This window comes from Mycena indigotica (genome assembly GCF_014461135.1).
Source record: "Mycena indigotica strain 171206Taipei chromosome Unknown Mind.scaff0002, whole genome shotgun sequence".
NCBI lineage: Eukaryota > Fungi > Basidiomycota > Agaricomycetes > Agaricales > Mycenaceae > Mycena > Mycena indigotica.
The window spans coordinates 518,980-543,246 of NW_023503001.1; the positions used below are offsets into that span (position 1 = coordinate 518,980).

The 24,267-nt window shown below is 48.7% G+C and overlaps 4 protein-coding genes across 4 annotated transcripts; 3 read left to right on the top strand and 1 right to left on the bottom strand.

Moving 5' to 3' along the window:
* Positions 1-12,526: 12,526 nt before the first annotated feature.
* MIND_00183100 (Integrase catalytic domain-containing protein) lies at positions 12,527-13,099 on the top strand (the record flags this gene model as incomplete). Its single annotated transcript, XM_037358744.1, has 2 exons — positions 12,527-12,563; positions 12,606-13,099. The coding sequence occupies 2 exons, from the start codon at positions 12,527-12,529 to the stop codon at positions 13,097-13,099; spliced, it is 531 nt and encodes a 176-aa protein (XP_037223839.1).
* A 130-nt stretch (positions 13,100-13,229) lies between these two features.
* Positions 13,230-14,091, top strand: MIND_00183200 (Integrase catalytic domain-containing protein; the record flags this gene model as incomplete). The annotated part of the gene is made up of 3 exons (XM_037358745.1): positions 13,230-13,303; positions 13,351-13,668; positions 13,716-14,091. 3 exons carry the CDS (start codon positions 13,230-13,232, stop codon positions 14,089-14,091), a joined length of 768 nt encoding a protein of 255 aa, XP_037223840.1.
* Positions 14,092-19,513: 5,422 nt separating this feature from the next.
* On the bottom strand, positions 19,514-20,133 carry MIND_00183300 (uncharacterized protein; the record flags this gene model as incomplete). The annotated part of the gene is made up of 4 exons (XM_037358746.1): positions 20,017-20,133; positions 19,777-19,967; positions 19,635-19,725; positions 19,514-19,585 (listed from the first exon to the last, which is right to left on the bottom strand). The coding sequence occupies exons 1-4, from the start codon at positions 20,035-20,037 to the stop codon at positions 19,514-19,516; spliced, it is 375 nt and encodes a 124-aa protein (XP_037223841.1). The 5' UTR covers positions 20,038-20,133.
* A 387-nt stretch (positions 20,134-20,520) lies between these two features.
* MIND_00183400 (uncharacterized protein) lies at positions 20,521-21,054 on the top strand (the record flags this gene model as incomplete). Its single annotated transcript, XM_037358747.1, has 4 exons — positions 20,521-20,670; positions 20,722-20,787; positions 20,853-20,996; positions 21,046-21,054. The coding sequence occupies exons 1-4, from the start codon at positions 20,599-20,601 to the stop codon at positions 21,052-21,054; spliced, it is 291 nt and encodes a 96-aa protein (XP_037223842.1). The 5' UTR covers positions 20,521-20,598.
* Between the last annotated feature and the right edge of the window lie 3,213 nt (positions 21,055-24,267).

The window sequence follows — 24,267 nt, forward strand, 5'->3', positions numbered from 1 at the left end:
ATGGAAAGTCAATGGTAGTCTGCTGGGCATTGAACCGTGGCCGTAAATAGGGAAATATAGATGTTATGTTTATACTTTTGTTTAGAGAATCATTAAATTTGTACTAAATCATAGTGACAAGGAAGATATCAATATGACTTCAATTCTATATAGGTATGGCACATGTCAATTCAATCTGGATTTTCTATCCAATTTCTCCATAGATTCTTTTAAACCTCTAGCAGGCATTATAACTGAGAGGGAGTCTAGTTGAGTTAACAGTTTTAATATGAGTTAACAAATTTAAATCCACTTGAAAAAATATCCTAAGCTTGAGTTGGTGTATTTGACATATGTGATGAGTAATATGTGGCTCTTACATCCACTAACATAGCTGATTTTTTTCATACCCTTTGCCTTTACATTAATGCTGAGGCAGCTATGCTCACAACTTCACTGTCAGGGGAACCCCCGCTTCGGCCTCCTTCGGACCCTCCGAACGCATCCGACCGGCGCCCCCTCGGACGCTCCGACCCACCCCGACCATCGTCCACGGCCTCCTTCGCCCGCACAATCACCGATCCGTCAAGACCCTCCCAACGATCACCTTGGGACAGAGCCTGCGACGCCGCTCAGGCCTTCTGCGCTCTACGTCGGCAGTTACGGACGACCAGTATATAGTTGGCGCCCTAGCAGGCGGACCCTTAGAGTTTCTTCTCTTTGGATCCTCCCCTGCTAGGTCGGTCCCTCCGTGTATTTCCTGTAGTCTTATTCACGCTTTGGATCCTCCCCTGCTAGGCTTTCGTCGGAGTCTCCAGGGTTGCCCTTACATTCACTGGGTAGCTTAGGGTGCTGTGAGTTGAACGTGTTTCGAAACGGTTTTGAAACCGGTTTCAAAACACGTGTGAGTTTTGAAATTGGCCAGGGGTCGACCCGGTTTCGAAACTGACACGTGACTCCGGGGACTGGCCTATGGCTTCCCGGATACCTGCACCACCCTATCGGCAACGGATGCCATGGCCTCGCCGGCCAACTGAGGCCGTCGCCGAGCCGTCGCTGACTTCTGCGGAGTTCCTGTCGCCAAGCTCAGTTGGTCTAGATTCGGACCGACTGGAACCATCGCCGGCCACGAGCGCCGGGTGCTCCGGCCCCGGTAAGCGGCCGGTTTTGAAACTGTTTCGAAACGGGGGGTGTTTCGAAACAGTTTCGAAACAGCTGTGAGTGATTCCTGAGGAATTACTCACAGCACCCTAGGGTAGCTTTTAAGAGGTTTTTCTAAAGTGGAGCAATACCAAAGTTTAGTTAACAAATTTGAGATAGTATAGAGATATAGATAGACAGGCTACCTTGCTCACCAGTACTGCAAAAGTTTTGCTAGGATGATCACATGACCAAATGATTGCAAATAGCACAGCCACTATTTGCAATCACCTCACCTAAAACTTCCTGATTTCCAGTTTTTCTGGATCTAAAACTCTTGCACAATACCCCTGTACCTAACTTTCTGGATAAAAAGTATCAAGAAGTCCCTAGCTACTAGTGGCAGCTGGCTGTGAAGTACCCCAACCTTGCGTTGGCCGGGCAGCTGAGCAGTTGTTAAGTTAGTTAAAAGTATTGATAACATCACAACAAATGTAGCTACTGCAATTCTACAGACAGTGCGAGGCATTATGGAACATTCTACAACTTTTGTATATTTGAGGCGGGAGGCATTGGGCATCATGTTGGGGACGGCGGCACCGCATCGGGCATGGGCCGGGATTGGCACATTTGACAATTGATGTTGCTAATGATCAGTTCCCATCAAGAATCAACAAATTTTATTTTTTCTGACATAGCCCTGGTCCTCAACACCTATGTAGGCGTAATTCCGTAAACTCTCAGCCGGCCGAGCTGAGCCGCGAGCGCCTGAGCTGCGAGCGCCTGTGTGTGCGCCGTCCTTGGTGGCAGGGGCAACGGGATCGGAGAAGGCCTAGCCGCGGTACTGGGGAGCGTGAGCTGGTCTGTGGCGATCGCGACGCGAGATTGTCAATGGCATCAGACTCAGCATCAGGATGAGAATGGCAGGCGGCGGGGGGGAGGCGCAGGCATAGGGGGCTGTCTCCGCGTGGAACCCCCACCACAATAATTCTGCCTGCTCCGCCAGCCCAGGCGCGCCCATCCCCAGCCATGCTCACTTCTCTGCTCCACATGCGGTTCTTCCAGATCTACCGCCCATCAGCGCGCACCCATATAGCAAATAAAATGCGCTCACCACCCCGCCCGCGCTGACTCACAGTACACAGAATTGCGACCATCTTGAGCTCGCAACCCACCAGCCCGCAGCCCTTCTCCACGTGTGCGTAGTCCGTCAGCCAGATGCTGAATGCAAAGCGGTCCCACCCCGGCCCGGGCGCGCGCTTGGCGGAGGTTGTCAACTCAACATACCTGGCGGTTGGCCCATCATCTGATCCGGCTTTGTTTGTGACATACCTACACACATACACATTTGTATATATATATATAAGTTTTTGCAAAAAAAAAATGTTTCACAAATTGTCAGGGGAACCCCCGCTTCGGCCTCCTTCAGACCCTCCGAACGCATCCGAGGCGCATCCGACCGGTGCCCCCTCGGACGCTCCGACCCACTCCGACCACCGTCCACAGCCTCCTTCGCCCGCACAATCACCGATCCGTCAAGACCCTCCCAACGATCACCTTGGGACAGAGCCTGCGACGCTGCTCAGGCCTTCTGCGCTCTACGTCGGCAGTTACGGACGACCAGTATATAGTTGGCGCCCTAGCAGGCGGACCCTTAGAGTTTCTTCTCTTTGGATCCTCCCCTGCTAGGTCGGTCCCTCCGTGTATTTCCCGTAGCTTTTATTCACGCTTTGGATCCTCCCCTGCTAGGCTTTCGTTGGAGTTTCTAGGGTTGCCCTTACACAAATGTTAAATTTCTTGTGCCACTTTTGATCATATCAGAGGTCACATGCCCCAAATCCTGGGAGCATGTTGCCCTATATGGCAGGAGGGAGGAGGGGGGGGTCCCCGGAGGGTCGGAACCTATATCCATAATTCGAAAATTGAACCTCCTTGCTCGAGAACATCCAGTGCGTGCTGGCGGTGGCACGCTCAGCGGGAATGGGCATGGGGGAGGAGGAGCGCTGGAACATGGCCGGCAGTGGAGGCGGGGGGCAGCCTGCGGATTGTGCACGTGCGCAACGTGGGCAACGCCGGGGACCTGGACGAGCTCGGCATGCCGGGCTGGGAGCTAGTTCTGCACAACAGCAACTCCAATGAGCTTATGGTGGACCAGCAGAAGAACAATGTATTCGCGGGGACAGAGCTCACGCGCATTGTGGCGCCTGAGGCGAAGATTGTGGTTGTGGATGTCACAGTCATGTCTGAGTACTTAGTCAAGTCCAGTGCGTGGCTATGTGCGCTTTTTCTTCTTCGTCGACTGACACATAAGATAGCTGTCAAGGTGGTGCTCACGTGGGGGCAACACCTTCATCCTGATGAAAGGCATGCACGGGACGTACGACCACGTTGCCCTTGACAACCACGGGTTTTTGCACCAAAACAAGGACCAAAAAATATTCACTTATATGACACATATCAGGGCCCAAAAAAATGGGCCCTGATATCTGGAGTATCGGGGCATTGTTTAGTTGTCGGTCGCAGAGCAGCCGACGCGCGTCTCAACAGTCTCGTTTAGCATTGTAGTAAAAAAAAAGTACATTATAGAGTCCGACTGATGATATCTATGTTGGAGGAGGCAAGGCATGCTGACACAAATATTTGACCGCAAGGCGACATTGATTCTTGAAGACCTGAGCAGCTGACAACGTGAAACGGATGTCTCGTTTCCATATGTTGTTGTTTCGCAGCAGCGCTGAACTGGCCTTGGCACTGAACACTTGCAATACCAGTCTTCACAATTGACAGTCCAACGACCAACATTCAGGCCAGATTGCGACCAAGCGGGAGCCTGAGGCCACCATGAGACCTGTTTCTGCTGAACTCCGCTGCTATTCGTCTTGTCCTTACATTCTATTGTATATTAGTCAATGTCTTGGTATATATATATTGAAAACTGACCCATGGGAAACACCAATTCTCCACCATTCCGCCCCATCCTCTGAACAGCGTCCGGGACTCTTATCAGCACCCATCTAGCCATGATCTGTCCTGCCTGCCACAATGCAGCTGGTACTGTTATCTGATGGTCACGTGGTTGGTTGGTCCCCTGGCCAAGGCTTAAAAACAAAAACTGGCATGTGCTCAGCCATTCACATCATGATGCCCCCTTGGATCATTCCTCTATCTGTTTTGAGGCGCCGCCGCAGGTGGCTGGGGTAGTAATAAGTATTGCAATAATTAGGAATAAAGTGTAGTAATTTACCTGAAATTACCACTAGATACCATCTTACCTTAATTACCTTTGCTTACCATCTCCCCCTTTCAACTTTTTGAATCTGCAGAAGATGATCTACTACTTTAGATCTGAACTAATAATCAGTACAAGTGAGTATGAAAATCACCCATTTACGCTAGCACTGTTTTGCCCATGCCAGCTGGTTTCAGAAATGAGCTGCTTATCAATAATTATATATTCAGCTTACATATTCCTGTGCAGCAAAGTATGCTTCCTGGAGTTGACTTCCATTTCAAGAACTCTGGACACTCCAAGAGCCAGTTTCCAGTACATTCTTTCCTAGTCTCCAAGATAGCCTGATGCCAAAGGAAGAAGTTGATTGGTGAGATCCAGTCAGTCATCACCCTATTCTCTTCAACTGTGATAAATTAACATTGACGTACAGAGCTTACTACACTTACACTCTGTGCTTGCTGCACCATAGATCCTTGGCATGTAAGTTATTGTAGTGAATGTGGGATATCATCAACCTACCGCGTGTAATCTCCAGTGACCTTGATCTGAGTGCCGTGACCATCGCCTCCACGGCCCCGACCAGCACCTCCATCTCCACCTCTACTACCTGAGACAGTGAGTGCTTGCATGATGCCCTGGCCCTAACCCTACCTGTAAGATCTTAGATTCATGACAGACATTGTAGGCTGAGGGGATGGTTGTGGTCAAGAGCAAGATGTAATGGCTGTGGGAGTGACTCCCACAATATGTGTGCTTCCATTTAATGGAAGCTGATAGATCACACCTGCTGTTGCTTTGGAGATTTGACAACTATAAGTGAGTTTTGTCATCCAGTGCCCACTCCATTTCAGGGCAGAGAGACTCAGTCCGGCTGGAGGTCTTCCCTGATGAAGGCACCTGAACCCTTCTCCCCTGACAATGCCACCCTCTTAGGACATATTATGTAAGAAAGTAGGATCAGAGGCAGATAGATGTCTTTCCTTTTTCAGCAACTGAAGGATTTGCAATGAGGAATAAGTAAATATATCTTTCTGGATTCTTTGATTTCCAGCATTACTGTATTTTACAATTATGATGTCACGGTGGAGAATACATGCATGTCGATGATGATCAGCACAGGGATGTAAGGGTCGTGTGACTGCTTACAGCATGATGACAGAGTAAAATCACATACACTATATTTTGAGTGTCTTTACACCCACTGGCATATAAGGCCCAAATCTTTCATATACAAAAAGTTAAAGTTTTGTTTACCCCCCCTGGGACCCCCCTGGGACCCGCTCCCTCCCCCTACCCCATGTGCCTGATAAGAATCTTGAACCCCCTCGATTTGACTGCATGAATCTCACTGATGGGACATGAAATCAGTGGGACTGGGCGGCATCAGTAGGATTGGGCCAGTGCCGCCAGTCCCAGTCCCACTGATTTTGTATACACTCGAGCGAGGCCCTCCGCCCTCGTGCCATGGGTGTTCGGGACAAGACGCGGTTGATGGGACACGTCAAAAGATCCGATGATCGGCTGACATCAATCTTGCACATTTTGCCAGAGCCCACCATGACCAGCGTCGGCTTTGCTCATTATGATGATTCTCGTTGGTGCGGGTGTACCTGTTTGCTGATCAACGGCCAGGCTGACGCCCACGACCTCCCAGGGCAGTCGGCGCCAGCGAACCGCGGCTTGAGCAAACGCGGCAAGGAGGAGAGCGCGGCGCGCACGGTGCAGAATTGCATCTCTGGAAGTAAGGTGGTGGTGGGCTGGACGGTTGGGAAGCTGGTGAGCTCGTCTGCAAATAACTTGAAGCCGGTATTTATCCCAAGAATCCGAATTTTACCAGGTGGTCCTGCCAGGGCCCATGAAGCACGCCGTCTTCGACGAGTCCGGGGAGGGATATACCGTCCAACGACCCCCACACAATCCTTAACTTATCATCTATGCGTGTTCACGATCATCTTCGGCCCGGGCGTCTGGGCTAGTGCTGGCCAAATATAATTATATTATTTTATGGGCATAATATATTATAATCATATCATATTCAGAGCTCCAACACAATAATATATTTGTATCATAGTATAATTATATTCAGCTGCAAAATATGAATATGTTATGAATATATTTCAACTATAATCAAATATGCATATCTCTTGATAGATTTGATATATTTGCTGCCAGAAAGTGAAACAGATTAAAAATATAAAATACATGCTGGATTGTTAGGGCAACTTCCTTTTGGGCCTCTCTGATTCCAGCCTTGAATACGTAGGACTTTTAAAATACAATCAGGGGTATTGCCTGGGCTACTAGTATTAGGTTGGCCAGTAGACCCTTCATCAGGGGGGTTCTACACTATATTTAATCGGGTCAACCTAAATTGATCAGGATTCATATATAAATCACTATATCCAATACATAATATGTGATTTCAGTATTGCCTGGGCTACTAGTATTAGGTTGGCCAGTAGACCCTTAATCAGGGGGGTTCTACACTATATTTAATCGGGTCAACCTAAATTGATCAGGATTCATATATAAATCACTATATCCAATACATAATATGTGATTTCAGCACAAGTAGGACTCACTCAGACTTCGATTAGTACTATGACTGAGGACATGGACTGAGAAAATAACTGTGATGATGCACCTTACCATAGTTGAATATTCTGTGACTATAATATAGTATAGTTATAATATAATATAATATATTCAAACATAATCATATTCAAGTGATCCACCAAGGGCATAATATATTCATAATATTCTGAATATATTCAATATTTAATCAACCATAATATAATTTTGGCCAGCACTAGTTTTATCTCTTTATGCTTTTGTTGGGTCCTTGTAGGAGCTCCTTGTGCATCCTTGTACAAGGATGTGTCACAAGGTCTGTCTACAAGATCTGACAAGGGTATTACAAGTCCTACAAGTACTGACAAGTCCTCACAAGTCTGAGGGGTCCTTGTACAAGGCACCCACAAGATTTTGTTATTTTCCTGATGATGCTGGAATATGATGGTGAATGATGCACGTGCCTAATCGCTGGTCCGTGCCCCACCAACGGCGCTTCCCGGTGGCTCGGTAGGGAAGGCGCGAAGGACTATGCCCCACCTTGCTTCCGCTCGCCATGGACCAGCTGCCCACCGCGGCCCTTGACGGTCTGGCGAGCTATTTGCCCCTCGCTAGCTTGTACTCGCTCTCTCTCGGATGCAAGCGCTTGCTTGCCGTCGCCCAGGCGCCGCTCTACCGCTCCATCGACATCGACACCACGAATGCGGCTCGGACGCTACGCTTGCTCAAGACGCTCGGAAACAGTCCCCACTATGGTGCATTGGTGAAGCAGCTGCACGTGTGCGTGACTGTGGCTTTCAAGCATCGCGAATTAACACGCCGCTCAGCGTCCAATTCAATATCACCTCCCCTGAGTTTGCACCCGTTGTTGCGGAGGGCGACCTGGTAACCCGCGCTATCAAGAACCTCGTGAACATGCAGAGGCTTCGTTGTGAAGAATCGGTGCATTTCATGCTTCTGGTCGTGTTGAGTGGCGCACACTTCCACGCACTGCAGGCTTGCGCGCTTCCGTACTTTGGGCCCGAGGTGGGCGACTTTGTCGAGAAGCACGCGCTGTCTCTGCGCTGCCTCCGCGTCCACAGCAGCGACAAGCTTCTGGCTAGACGGCGCGCCGGCGAAGAGTCGCTGAAAACACTTTCCCTTCCCCGCCTAGAGGCGTTCACTGGGCCGCCGCTGCTCGCAGTGCTGTGGCTGCGCGATTCTCCGCTGGTGCACGTTGTATTCCTGAGCTACGATAGGAGCAAGGACGTGTCCCTGACGAAAGCCGCGCTACAAAGCCTGGACTCGACTAAGTTGGTGTCGTGCAGCATCCATTATGAGGTCAGCGCCGGCCGTGACACGGCCTTCTTACCCGCTCTCGCCGCCCACACGCCAACCGTCCGCTGTGTGGCCCTCGATCAAGGTGGCTTGTCGGACGACGAATACACGGCGGGTCTCCGGCTCTGCCTGCCGACTCACATTTTTTAACCCATTCTACAGACTCTTCTCGCGTCCGTTGCGCCGTCGCTCCCGTTGTTGAACTGTCTCGCCTCCCTGGACCTGCTCGGCATGTTCCCCGCCGAGCCGCTCCCCAACAAAGATGTCCCGCTCGCGACACTGCGGCCCGCGCTGCTCGCGGAACTCGCGACCGTGCAGCACTGGGGGCGACTGTGTGTGACGCTGGATCATGTGCGGCTGCGCAACGGCTGGGATTGGGTGCGCGCCGACCCCGAGATGTGGTTCCTCCCCAACGGGCTCGGCGCCGGCCATCAGTGCGGCGGCCCGAGCTATATCGCCGTCACGGAGATGCTCCTTGACGACGAATGCAACGATGCGGGGATCACAGTGCTCGGGGAAGCAGGTGAGGACATCATGATGGCGGCGAGGGTAAAGATGCGCGAGCGGATGCAAGCCGTGGAGGAGATGCGCGAGGAGGCGCTGGACGGCTTGCTGGATAGAGAGAAACCCTGGTTTATGCCTGTGTGGGTCTTCTTGGTGGATTATTTGCTTGTGCCCCTCTTCTGGAGCCTGGTTCTAGATTTGTTGGGGAAATACATGTAGCAGTAGAAATACGAGTTTTCTGGTTATCTTGGCACTGGTAGGCCGCCCGCTGTGAATCGTCTTCAGCCTATCAGCTGATGAGCTTGGTGGCAGTGAGATCCCATTCCGCACCGTGGTACATCCGTCTTCCCGCATCCGTGGGAAGCCCTATTTCAATCGGCGGTGTGCTGTTCAGATGTATTTGTTGTGATACAGCACTCTATAGATAATAACTCGGCCGCATAGGACTGGCGCACAGCTGCAGGCTGTTATGCCCCCACTCACACGCCCACCCTCTTTCCCTAGTGTCCACAGCGTGCAGAGCTGGTGGTCAGACACGAACGAATCAGAATCCGAACGATGTTGGCGCAACATTCGACCTGCATGCAGCCGCAAAGCCCCTGCTGGCGACGTATCTGCACAGACGGCCCTTCGCTCTATGGAACCACCTATATCAGGTTGAGATCCTACCTATATCAGGTTGGCATACCACCTATATAGGTTGTTTTCTAGGCTGGTAAATCAACCTATGGGGGTAGTGGAAAACCCACCTAAATAGGCCACTTTCTACCTAAGCTTTACACCTGGAGGAATAGGTGGATCCTTAGGTTGTTTTCAAGTAAAGTATCAGTACTGAAAGGAAAGTATACTAGTAATTACTAGTGTTTTTTACTAAGTGTTGTAAGGCTACTGATATAGTATTGTTGTTATTGTTATAGAACTATGTATAGTTTAGATTGGACTTGTTTATGGTACTTGATGTAAAGTCTTGATTTTACAGCTTTGTGTCCCAATTAGACTTTACAGCTTTTCTTACCAAATTAGGAGTGGTCCCAAAAGTGGAAATGTGGAGTAAATAAATTGCTAAAGCTGATGCCAAACATGTGCATACATTCACACAACATCTGCTTAACATGAGAGTAATGGTCAAGTAAGACTTACAATTACAAGTATATAAGCTACTACTGATACTGTCACCTGTTAATCCCACCTACACACTTCTAATTAGAATGGATGACCTCAAAAGACCTATGCTGCAGTAAATTACAAATAAAACTGCTATAATGCTATATTTCTGGGACTTGGGACCCAATATTGACTAGGGAGTGTGCGCTGCAATATAGGCTTTATGCTGCTATATTTTCTGAATATTAACCACATAAACTCAGTACTAAGTATCATCTACTTATAGACATGGAGTTTCTGAGGTTTACTATATAAATCTAATTGTTACTATATAAGGAAGGTATGTTGCCACAAAAGGAAAATCTAGTAATGCTTCGTCAACTCTACGCATCACCATCATCATCAATACCCACTGCCCCTAGCTGATAAACCAAGTTCGAAATATATGCATCATAGGCCTCATCACCTTCATCTTCCTCCCCCGAGTCTGACTCATCCTCCTGCGCCGCGTACTGCATCTGGACATCCTGGCTGACAATCTCATCATTGATGCCCATATCCAACCATAGGTTGGCTTGCCACTGACCCAGACCCATGGCCATGAGACTTGATTCAAGATACGATAGGTACAAGAAATTTACGGCTCATGCAGGTTGTCCGATTCCTCGTCATCTACCCCCGCACTCGACATTCTGCGCGGCGAGGAAGTATCTGTTGCTTACCCAGAATGAGTCGGCCTGAGGAGTGAGGTTGTGGACAAGGCGTCGCACTTGAAGCAGTGCAGCTGAAGTCGCAACGCTGATGGGAACCTGAGAATTTTAGCAGGCTGCAGGTGCATATGGAGAATCAGTCGTGCTCACTTCGGCATGAATTGACGACGATGAGTGAGGGGTTTGCTAGACAGCGTGCATGAGAGGACAACCAATAGTTGTGGAAAAAAGAAATACCATAGCCTCCGGCATGTCAATATCGTCATCAGAGTCATCTTCGTAGTCTGCAGCCTTGGTCGAAGAAAACGGCATCGAGAGGATCAAGTCCGCCGACCAGCTCGAGAGTGCGAAATAGACCATATTGCGAAACTCCCGAGCTTGGCGGTGTTGAGTGTCAGAGGCCCTGCGCACCAGGTAAGAATAGACACGAATATTTAATGACACGCACCATTTCCAGTCGGTGAATGCAGTTTCAGCAACAGACTTGATAGGACGCCAGCGCCCGTGGGCTCCGCGCCCTTGAGAGACTTTTGCGAGGAGAACAGCACCGTACAAGCTAGCCTGGCCCGTGATGATCGATGGAAGAGCATTGAAAGCTGCTTGAAAGATGGCGTTCAAATCCCCAGAGGCCGCATCAACGGGAACCGTGAGCGGCTTGACATGGCCAGAGGCGAAAAGCGAACGAATCCTGAGGGACATAAGATGGAAGACGAGGGTAGCACAGAGGACGTCATACATAGCTTCACCTGGATGAGCGAAACCTTCGGAACTGTGAACCTCCGCCGTTGCGTGGATCAAAACGCCCGTGAACACGGTCGCCTTTGTGCTGGAGCTCTTTGCAGCCGTGTTTGCATCGGTTTTGCCAACGAAAATGCGCTTGCGTTTGTCGAGCGTCGTCTTGTTGAGGAATGCCTGTTGGGTCTTTGCTGTGGGCTCAAAAAAGTACCCTGCTGCCTCAGCCTGACGAGCCTCGCGGCGCTTCAAGTTGGCACTATCGATGAATGACGTCTACCAATGATCAGAGTGGCAGGACAAGAGACAGTCCTTCGTCACCTTCGTTGCATCGGATGGAGCCGGGGCCGTGTTTCTGGCTGTGTTTTCAGACATATTTGCTGTCGTCGGAGGAACGCCTGGCTGGGAGATGCGTGAGTAACAGGGTTTTTGGGTGGAAATGGGAAGTACTTACTGCAGGAGTCGCTTGAGCTGCTGAAGTGACCTAGAATAATGTTGGCTTGTGGGATTATAGCGCACTGGGACCATACCTCGGGTTTTTTCAGCCAAATGTGCTGGTTACCAAGATGGCCACAAACACAGAGTTGTCCGAGTGCCTGGCGGATATCGTTGTTGTCACTGTTGGCGAGGAAAAAGTAGCCGCAGTCGCTGCATTTGCGGCACTCGCCAAAATCATCCCAAGTGGGGGGCATGGTAGAGAGGAAGAAGAAAACAAGTGGCGGGTGCCCTCGAGCGATTAAGTTAATAAGATGCCTGACCGTCGCGACGCTGTTGCTTGGAAGCGCCTCCATTATGGCACAAGAGGGGGAAATTGGAGTATAAAGGACGTATATTGAGGGCCTAGGTGTCTCGTAGCAATGGAAACAATATACTTCCGTCCAACATGACACTGGCAATGCCTCATATATCAAAACCTGCATGCAGGTCAGTGAGGTCCGCCTCAGAGGACAATGACGCACCTAAATTCCGCGGTCAGGAAGGTCCGTTTGTCCCGCCGTCTGCTTCTGCATGTATCAATCCCGTAAGCTTCACTCTCAATTCGGTCGTCATTTTGCGTATGGACACCGTGGACGACTCCGAAGTGCCTACTTGAGTACGCAAATTTGCCCCAGTTAGGCCGATGCCTCTGCCACGTCAGCATATTTTTCACGACTCTGGTTTCGCCGTACTCACTGGCTCCATCCACCTTTTATGTCCAGAGCAAATTGAGCATGGAGTTCTGGTTGACATACGGCGCATGTGGCGGAGGAAGGCTAACTTCGTGGTGGAGTATGGTGAGGATATCGATGTGACTTCCGTGACTAACTGATTGACAGGTCGCCGACGGCCACGACTTGCTTCCAACGCTCATCTGGTGCTTCCAGTGGTCATTATGACGGACACTGATCCTCATGCTGGCCAGAACTTTGGCAACTTTCTTATCCATGCTGACCAAATGGTTCGAGAAGCTCGCTTTGTACTCGAATCCCTTCCCAATGTGGAGAGCTTTGCCGTCGAGCGTTCTCTGCGTCAATTAACAGCTGCTCGTCGAGTTCTGCAGCAGTCGAATGACCCGTGGCTTGATAGAACCGAAGTTGAAGACCTCTTGTCTCTGGTGGACAATCTTATCCGACCATTATCCGAGTTTCTAGTCACTCCACCTCCTCCGCAGAATCTTGGCACACAGACTGAGCCCTCCGGAGGCGGTCGTCCCCGGTATGTACTCGACCTTGAGGACGCTCTTCGACTCCATGACCTTGGAAACTCATGGGAGGACGTCTCGCATGCCTTTGGTGTCTCCAGAGTCACCATGTACCGACACCTTCAGTAAGCTGGCCTATCGCCAAGTCGACCAATGCATTCCACACTAACTGATACCGAACTTGATGAGCTGGTTGCCGAGTTCTCCTTCCAGCATCCATTCTCTGGAGCGAAGATCGCACTGGGTCATCTAGAGGCAAATGGGTTTCATCTTGGACTTGCCCGGGTTAAAGAAAGTCTTCGACCGTGTTGATCCCATCGGGACGTTCATGCGGTGAGAGTCATTTTTTATCTTCTATCTCATGCTGAGAGCTACCGTAGCTGGTATGGGGTCATCAAGCGCCGCGTCTATCGTGTTCGTGGCGCTAATGCTCTTTGGCACCACGACGGAAATGAGAAACTCAAGCCATGGGGTTTCTATATCCATGGGTGTATCGACGGTTTCTCGAGGCTGTTCATATATCTTGTTTGCTGCGACAACAAGAAATCGGCGACTGTTGAGCAGATTTTCCGACGTGCAGTTGCTATTTATGGATGGCCAAGTCGAGCTCGGGGGGATTTTGGGAAGGAGAACAATGGGGTGGAACGAATGATGATCGGGCATTGGGGAGAGGCCCATATGGCATACTTGAGAGGACTGTACGCTTCCTGCCTCAACATCCTATCTTTTCCTAACTATTCTACAGATCCCTCCAGAATATTCGAATCGAGCGGTCTTGGCGCGACATTCGAAAGGATGCTCTTCAGTACTTCCGTGAGATATTTCAGCATCTTGAAGAGTCTCAACTCCTTCATATGGACAACGCAATCGAACGAGTATGCCTCTTTCTGGTGTATCAGCCTCGCATTCAAGCTGCGCTTGACCGTGCCCGTGACTCATGGAATCATCACAAACTCCGCACCGAAAGGGAAAAGACCCCTACTGCCATTTTCGAGCTTAGCCGTCAGAACGCCATCCGCCTTGGATATTGGACTGGTGATCCCGGCGATGATATTGCAGATGTTTCACCTGATTATGGGGTTGATGGTGAGGGCCTTACTACCCCAACTGGCAACTGCTGATGATTTTGTGGGAGAACCATTGGCAACAGACTACTCCGAGTATCCAACTGCCAATGCAGAAAGCGACGCTGGTGTATTTGTGAACAATGCAGCTGAGATTGCTGAAATGTGTGAAGTGTTAGGAGATTTCAAATTTGAACAGGAGGATGGAAATCATGGAATAGATACCTATTGCCAAGCAGTTGTTTTAGCTACATCATATTACAAAAATTTCGATTAGATCACTGTTCTATGGGATAAAAACAAGAAATAATGTCTCACTGACATGTTTGAGCAACACTTGGGCCCAAAATGAAAAATTCTTTGGCATACACAGGACTCAAGGTGTCCTGGTGTGTGATCTTGGAGCTTAACTATATATGGTTCAGGAGGAAAAAAAAACAATAACGTTTATTATTCTTTCCAGTGAAGTTGGTAAATAGGAATAGGAATGAAGTAACAAGATGTGGTCAATATGGAGCATGAATTGTTGTGGGCTTAAGACTTCAAAACTCTGGTGATCTTTGATGATGAAATCAAATTTGATGAGAAAATGAAATATAATGGTATATCAACCCAACAACTCTCTTCAGAAATTTCCAATCTCTGCTGAGATCAGAATTAAGTAAAAAAAGTTGATCATGAGAAGTTGCAAGTTGCAAGTTGCCCAAAGAATGTTGCAAGTTGCAGATGTTGAGTTGAAAGTTGTGCATGCTGAGCTGAAAGTTGCACATGCATGTTTGAAGTTGTAAGTTGCATGTCAAAAGTTGCAACAGGGGACTTCAAAGTTGCAACTTGTTCCAGTCAGGTTGCTGAAGAGACCAATAGTTGCCAGTCATCAAGTTGTGCACTAAAAGTTGCAAGTTGTGCGTGGAAAAACAAGTTGTATCAATAAAATCTGGGTGAAACAAAAGTTGTACCTAAAATTTGACCGATTTTGGCTAAAGTTGTAACAAAACTTATGATACAATATACTGCCCATAGCTGACAACTATTACTCTCTGCAGCAACTTGACAGGAACAACTTGCAACTTTCAACTCCTGATTGCAACTTTGGACATGCAACTTACAACTTTAGAGATGCATGTGCAACATGCAATCTCTTATCCTGCAACTTCCAACAAGCCTGGTGCAACTTTGTTTAAACTTGAGTCTGATGTAAATAGAAGCTAGGAATTTCTGGTAGGAAGTTTTTTTTATGTATTTATATAATATAAGAGTTCAATCAGATCATCAAATTTATTTCAATCATGAGCTGGAATCTGCTGGGAGTCAATAAAAGATCAGCCTATTTAGAAGCAAGTACAAGGCCTATACAAGGTCAATTTTCTCTGGTTGTATGTATGTTTCAGTTAGCTAGTAATCTGGTATAGTCAGAAAATATAACAAATTTCTGCCAGCCCTTTCTGAAAGTGTCAGATAAACCTCCTGTTCCAATCACTGCTACTGCCAGGCAGTTATCTAGACAATCCCACTGGACTGGCATGCCAAATGATGCAGGCATACTCCTCAGAGTAACAATCACTCTTTGTGTAGGAATATAGTATATAGTCAACTATCCAGTAGGTACACCCTTATACCTCTTTAATCTGTCTTAGTCTGTAGGAATTAATTCTTGATGGTATAACAACTAAAGTACCCTGGCTTTTAATTGTTGTAATAAGACATATGGAGGATAAATGACTTTCTTCACTAATATAAGATTTGGCTTAAGTGCAATATACGATATGAAAGTTGTAGTTATAGCAGAAGATTTTGCAGCCAATCACTTTGAAGTTGTTCTGCAGATTGAAAACCTGCAACCAACAAATTCAAAGTTGTAGTTGCTCTGGAAGGAAGTTGCTATATGAAAAGTTAAGATTGTAGTTAAGAAAATGAAAGATGTTGTCATAAATCACGTATTAATCCCTCTAAGAGTTGTTTTGGCCAAAAACACATTGCTTGAAGTTGTGCATAAAAAGTCTGAAAAAAAGAGTTGAAAGTTGTAAAAAACTTTTGATACAGTATACCGCCCATAAAATACAACTAAAACTATGGTACAAATTTATATTGACTACAACTACATATTTGTCAGATACAACTTTACTGATAACATGTACAACTTGCCTGAGTACAACTTTCCAATATGAGACAACTTGTTTGAGAGCATATATAACTTTCGGGGGATACAACTTCCTTAGAACCATGTACAACTGCCAGAATGACAACTTTCTTAGGAACAAGTTTTCATTTGGCCAAAGACAACTACAACTTCTAATAAGACATCTTTGGCTCTAATTCAGGTGCAACTTTTTCATGGGTAAGGCAACTTGAGTCTAGCTGTGACAAGTCCAACTTGGGCAAAGACAACCTGTCATTGCATACAACTTTTCAAAATGCAACTTTTCCTGAGTACAACTTTTTGGGCATACAACTAGCCAGTTGGACAACTTTTCCTAGGAGAACTTTATTTCTGTATGCAGTTCATTTGAATGCAACCTGGACTTTTTTGGCCAGCCATCACTGATATCATCAGCGGATCAGATAAACACATTAAATATGCTTTGCTCTACCACTGCCTTTATGATCACCTTTGATGGCCGCTGATGGCAAGTGATGGAGTAACTGAAGTTGTACCTTATCTGAAAAAGTTGCATGTAGGCCCAGAAAAGTTGTGCCAGAGGCTTTGGCAATATGTATCTTGCAAAGTTGTGATTTACAAAGTTGTTCCAGTCTAGGTTGAAGTGGCACTTAAAAAAAGTTGTACCTCAGAAAGAAAGTCGCACTCGAAAAAGTTGTACTCAAAATGAAAAACCAAGTTTTATTCAAGACAGTTACAGATGTTGCTGGAAAAGTTGTCTGCTTATTATGAGTTGTCAACAGTCAGAAAGGTTGCACTTGCAGAAGTTGAACATGTCTCCCGAAAAGTTGTTATCAAGTATAAACTTGTCACCAACCAGAGTAAAATATGTCCCCAGAAAAGCTGTATTTGAGGTACATTGATTTCATTGTACTGTAAACCTACAGTTTCAGGCAGTGGAGAAATGCAAATAGAAACAAAGAGAATCTATGTGCATTTCTCCACTGCTGATTTCCTTTGTATCATCCGTGCTGAAACTGTCAGTGAAATCCTTTATTTCACTGATAGTTTCGCCACATTTGATGCGCGTGATATCATGACCAAATATATGCGCGCAGATATGAACCATTTCAGGCATAATTTCAGTGCCATAGATAGTTTTCACTTCAGACTTGCTAAAACTAGTATATATTTGACCAAAATCAATCTCAGTTTCCAAAAAGTATATTCTGGGCAAATCTACACAGGTTGATTTGGTTCTAGATTCTACCAGAATCTAGAACAGTTTCTACTTCAAGGGATATTTTACCAAATCCGGTGTGATAGTTGCAGCGATTTACTCGGGCAAGAAAGAAATCTCCAGCTTTTCGCCTTCCTCTGAGTGACATGACGTGGTGATGACAGTGGCGGTGCATGCCGCATCGCCATTTTGCTGGGAAATATACTCAATGAGGATTTATCACACGAGGGGAAGTGAATGCAGATTTAAACGAAACAGAATAATGCTAGTAATACATGCCGTATCCAGGGTATACCGAGCCGCTCTCCGCTCTCCGCGCTCACGCCGCGTACGCGTACGCGTGCGGGCCGTCGCCACGGTCGTCGCCGAGGAACTCGCGCATATACTCGTCCACGTCGAACGCGGCGTCGCTGTGTACCCCGGCCCCGCGCCCGGGGAGCGCACCGGCGGCGAGGGACGCCTCCGCGGACGCGGGCGCCGAGAGTGAATAGTACTCGTCGAGCTCTAGAGCCGTAGTAATAGTTAGTGGACGAATGGGTGTATGGCTGAGGAAAGGCGCACCGACGACCGGCGCGGGGTACGCCGTCTCGCTCGCGCTGGGCGCCCACGCGGCCCGGGGCCGGGCGGACCACACGGGCGGGTCGGAGCTGCGCCGCGGGCGGGGGCGGTCGGGCGCGGGCCAGTGGAGGGCGGCGGGAAGGGGGGAGCGATACGCGTGTGCCGCGTCGCTGGCCCGGGGCGCGTCGGCCGCCGGTGGCGGTGGCGCGTGGCCACGCGACCCGACCGACTGACTCGGACTGCCTCCCGGGCCACTTTCACAATTCGAACCGGACGACGGCCCTGCGTCCGACTCCCGCGTGATATCCCCCTGCCCCTCCCCCGGCTCCAGCTCCGTCTCCGGCGGCGCGGAGGTGTACACGCAGCGCAGCTTGCGCCTGGCGCAGTACGCACATGCGGACTTAGGCGGCTGCTCGAAGGTTATGCACTGTGTGTAATGTGGGCTTTTGTAAGCAAGGAGGGGACGGGAGGGAGGGAAGAAGGCGCACCCGGGTCTTGCGCTGGCGGCACTTGAGGCACGCCATCATCGTCTTGCGGCGCGGCGGCGGGCGCTCAGACTCAAAGTCGCGGTCGGGAGCAGCGGTGGCGAAGCGTCCCGCCATAGCTGAAGGGGATAGAGAAGAATGCGTCCCAACGGGGCCGGGCTGTCTGCCATATATAATATCACGCCCGCGGAGCCAGCACATATAAGTAACGAGTTACTAACGACCCAATGGCCGTGATTGACTTCTGCATTCGCGCCCTTCTGCATTGAGTTTTGCATTCGCGCCTTCCAAGTTCCCAGGGCATACATTAACACGGATCGGCCGAGCGTGGGTGTGAGCTCGCGTGGCGAAATGCATACGCATCACGATCCCCCCGACGCTGGAGGGTGGTAACGGTGCGTTGCAGCGCATCGGCGGCCGCCGGTCGGGCGTGTTGAATTCAAGGACGCCGAGATGTGAAACGGATTGCGATCCCCACGCCCAAGCTGGAGAAACACGGGGGGTGGTTGCGTTAGTCGCATCATCGATGTCGATGGAGGCGTGGAATTCAAGGTCGCCGAGATGCCCAATGCCCCTCTTAGAGGTGCACTCGTTTACACCCCTGATCGGGTGACTGTATTTGTGGGGTCGCAGAATCAGTAACGCTCTATGTCGAACATGGATACCCCGCGCGCATCCTCTTTGCATCGTCACAAACGGCGGAGCACCGCCTCCCGTGGTCAGCAGCCGGCGGAGGAAACGGGCACTCTGATCGCTCAGTCCGTCATGGCGACGCGATGCAAGCCCCATGATGCACAGAGATGGACAATGAAAAGGACCACACCGGCGCCCAAACGCCGCTGATGTCTGTTGATCGACAGGCGACAATATTGAAGAGCGGGGATGAGGAAGTGGCGTGCGCAGTCGACATTTTGTCCCAGAATACCCGCAGACTGACACAAGAGCCCGAGGACCGGCCTAAAGGCTACAACACTGCGGGTAAAAGGCGAATCGACCAGGAGCGGGGATGGCAGTGGCCTGCGCAGTCGAGAACAGACGGCATCGCGGAGATCGGACACGGGGTATGCAGACGGGGGACAAAAATACATTCAGGCGGGTCGTCTACAAGCCCTCCATCTGGCGCTCCAGGTCGGCGAGCTCGGCCTTGACGTCGCGGAACTTCTTCTCCGACTCCTGCGGTACCGTCAGCCCGCCATCTCACGCGGCAGCAGCAGCGACGCACCTCGTATTTCGCCTCCCACTTGTCCCTTTCCGCCTCTGCCGCGAGGACGGCGCGCTCCGCCTGTTCTGTCCGGACATCCAGGTTCCTTACTCTATTCCACCGGTTAATTACAGCGCAAAGATCCAAACACACAGGAACGCACTTGTCCGTCTTCTCCTTGAGGTCCGCCTCGTTCGCCTCGAGCCTGGCCTCTGCGTCCTCCAGTCTGACAGTGAGCGACTTGATCTCGTTCTCGCGCTCGAGCAGCTCCTGCGTGAGCGCCTTGTTCTTCGCCTCCGCGTCCTCCGCGCGCGCGATGGCGTTATCCACCTCGTTGCGCAGCTGTGTAAGTTTCTGATCGCGCCCGTCAGCGCTGGCGGGGAAGCGTAAGTGGGAAATGCACCTCGCGCACACGGTCGGTCATGCTGGCGTGGGTTCGGGGTTCGTCGGACGGCGGGGCGGGGCGGGGCGCGGGGTAAGTGGGTGGGTGGAGACGGCGAGATGGGAAGGGAAGGCGGTGTGTGTGACGTGGCTGTGGGAGTGATGTGATGCGATGATGTAATGATCCTGGGCGAATCGCGCAAATCGGTCCGATTTTCGGCTCGTTTTGGCGTTAATTATGGAGCGTGCGCGACCGATATACATCTTGTCCTGAACGCACATGTCGGTGTCGATGTCGCCGCTGCGAGCGTCAACGCGGGCTCGGATCTGCCGGCGGGCCCGCAGGGCAGCAATCCTCCATGTCCCCGGCCGCTCACCATGAAGAATTACTCGAGTTTGTGCGGAATCCCGGCACAAGCAAGAATCTTTAGGCAACCTGGCGCAATCTACCCGCATCCCTCACGCTGAAACTACCGCCTTTGACTTGCCACCCCACCTAGTCCTCCCGCCCTCCCAATTCTGCTACCCGCCCAAGATCCTTGCTCTTCTGAAAGAGAATAAAAGGCGGGCCGTCAGCGTCTCATCGCCAGCGAACTTCAGCACCATGAAGCTCTTCCTCCTCTCCGCCAGCGCCCTCCTGCTCTCCGCCGTCTGCGCCTCGCCGATCCCCGACGAGGTGCACCCAATCCGCCCACCCGCCTTTCCTCATGCTGATGTCCTTAATTAGGCTGGCAAGCACCACCATCCCCACACGACCATCCCCATCTGCGTCAACCCCGGCGGCCCCATCATCGTGCGTCCCACGGTCCACCTTCCTTCCTCGACCACACGCGCGTGGCGCGGGCTCATGACATACAGAACAAATCCACGGTGACCGTGCCTGGCGGCGTGTCGAGCGGCACCGTGCAGGTGACGCAGTCCGTCCCCGGCGCGCGGCGCCAGTACGCACCCGCGCCGTCGCCGAGCATCAGCCTGTGCATCAACCCCGGCGGGCCGATCAAGGTGCGTGGCCCCGCGCCAGCCAGCGGTGCGCGCTTATCGGGAATTGTAGACGGCGTAAGCGCCTCCGCCTACTGATATCCTCATGCTCCTAGTACCAGCACGCGCGTGTGTGTATATTCAAGGGGGGTTCAAGATCCTTATCAGGCACATGGAGTAGGGGGGAGGGGGGGGGTCCCCGGGGGGTAAAAGAAACTTTTTATATATAAAAGATTTGGGCCTTATATGGGTGTAAAGACACTGAAAATATAGTGTATACACTCTCATTTTCATAGTTCACAACCCCCATACTTATATCTATATACTTTCAGGCCCATGAGCCTAAATAGTACACCCTATCACAGGCCCATCATCAGGTAATGGATGAGAGGTGAACATATTGAACAGTGATCACCCGTAGGTGTAACGTTTTGCCAAATGGCCTGGTTGTAACCAGGCACTCGGATTGCTCCTGGCATGTGTATTTAAGGGTTCCAGGTATATAGATACCTACACACATACATATACAAATATATAAATTTTTTTGAAAACAAAAAGTTTCATAAAGATTAAATTTTTTATGCCAATTTTTGATTGCATCAGTGGTCACATGATGCTAATCGTGGGAACATATTACCCTATATGGTAGGAGGCGGGGAGGGGGGGGTCCCCGGAGGGTCGGAAAAAAACTTTCCGACCCTATATCCGTGATTCGGATCTTGAACCCCCCTTGTGTATATTAAGTGAGCATATAAGAATTTTCTCCTGAATCATGATCCCACATCAACGGACCACGTTTTGTTTTGTTTTTTCTCTGTAAAAACAGGCGAGTTGGGCCTGATCTCGTGATTCGTTTTTATGGGACACCAGTGGCAGGATGGAGTCGACCCAAGTGAGACCGGATTGCTAAGATGAGTGAGGAAATGTCAAACAGGTCCAAGAGTTAAACCATCACACAGTAAATTCAAACCTTTCTTTTCCCATAGAAACATGAACACAAATATCATCTTTTAATATATATTTCCTTCTAAAAGAAATAAGATATAAAAACAGGAGCCAAAATGATTTCTTTTCATCCATCCTTAAGTACCAGAGAAACACACTCTTTTCATCACAATGAAAGAGCAATTGAAAGACTGCCATTCTGTCCAACTTTCTGTCTATAACAAATTGAATTTGTGATCTTTGTGCTGTTGCAAAAAGGCCAATTGAAATGAGGGCTTTTAATGTGCCTTTCTGTGTTGCACAAAGAACAACTTTCAATGACACACAAAGACATTCACAAAGATTGTCTTTCTGTGCCTCTTTTGGACTATCACAAAGAACATCTTTGTGATTGCCCACGAGTCCAACCGATACTGTCTGGAGCTAATAGCTATTTCAGAATGCAGTTGGACCAAAAGGGGAAAGGACATCTATATACCTTTGAGTTTGACTAAAAGATTAGCTTTCTGTCAGGCTTAATAGGCATGAAGAAATATGATATTTCTGTGCTAATTCAAAGGTGTCTTTTATGAATTAAAATTATCTATTTAAATTCATATTTTCTAGTAAAAGAAATACATAATATATTTTGTTTCAAGATAGAAGAACAGGTGTATAGGGGGTTTTTTTTAAAAAAAGATCCCTTGGAATTAGCATATTAACATTTTTTTTTTAAAAAAAAACATCAGTGATTTACAAGTTCTCCCCTCATTTTAATAAAATCCACACCGTCAAACTCCGTATCTTTCTTGGCCTTATAACTACCACACTGCCTACCCTGACATGCCTTTCAACTTTTTTAAACCTTTTTTTAATCTCTCATTTCCCTATATAAAACCTGCCTTTTGGCAGGGGCAATGAATTAGAGGTATTTTTTAAAAAATATTTATAATATTAACCATGGTAATGAGAAGGCTTTTTCAAAAAAAAAAAAAACCCCCTCGTGTACAGGTGAGAAAAAGAAACCAAAACCATTACTTTTTGTGCCTCATTCAGCCTCAACAGAGTTACTTATTTTTCCCTACTTATGAAAGATGATCTACTGACACTCCCAGCATTTAGGCTAGAACAGACTTCTTCTCTCCTTGCTCCACACCAGTGCACCACTCTGCCTCTGCCTCCCAGCTTTGCATCACGGTCACGGTCACAAGAACAGTTGCTCAGAGGTAGCCTGGACTTCCCCTAGGGTACTGTGAGTCCTTGGAGAGGTTGCTCAAAAGATTGGATTCTTATATTTCCTAAGAGGCTAGGGTAATAATGGAAATGAAAAAATCCAGAAAAATATATCTACTTGTTCCTTATTGCACATTCTCCAGTTGCCTAAAAAGGAAAGACATCTATCTGCCGCTGATCCTACTTTCTCACATAATATGTCCTCAGAGGGTGGCATTCCCATGTAAATCAGCCCTATAGGATACAATCAATAAGCACCGTGTTATAGGATGTGCACCCAGTTTTACTAGTAAAATCGTGACTACTGGTGGAGGGCCTTTCTGAAATGTGATATTCAATGAATTGTAAATATCTCAATGTGTTTGACAGCTATGACTAAGCTATTACCAGATATGGAAAGGCAAATCAATCTAGTGCAAAGGTATACATCCTAATTAGGCTAAAATTGATGTATCCTGACATAGCCATCAATGGTACTAATGTAAACCAAAATCATTCCACATTGATCAATATATCTTGATATCATCAATCCTATCATCAATACCATGAGCTAACACCTAAATATGAATAAAATGGTTTTCTTTTTTTAAAAGTGTGAAATTTGTGATCCCTGGGCCCTCCCTCAGGATTTATGAGGAAGGCCCTTCACTAGTAGCCATGTTTTTACTAGTGATCCTGAGTGAATGAGCTGCTTGTTAAGTACATGCACAGACCAAAGGAAAGCTGTGCATGAAATTTTGCAGATATGTTCAGCAAGTCTGATAGCAGTAAGGACAATGGCAGGAAGGACTTAGAATATAGGAGGAGTCAGATGAGCCTAAAGTACATCTTCGAGCTCACGAACCCAGTCATAAAGGTACTTTTCAAGGTGTGTGATCAACAAATTTTGTCTATCTGATACTCTTAATGCTCTGTAGAATAAGACCAAGACCGGGATGCTCCATGCCATACTCGATGAATAGACTGCACCAAACATGCAATCATTTGTCGGGCTTGTCATTCAGTATGTGACCAACCACGCTATGCAGGTCTGGGTCCAAGGAGAGTCACCTGTGCTCATCCCTAAGTGCAAGAAAAAATCTCACTGAACGCACGTTCAGTGAACCGAAATCCCGAACCAACCCTGGCCGGCCATTGC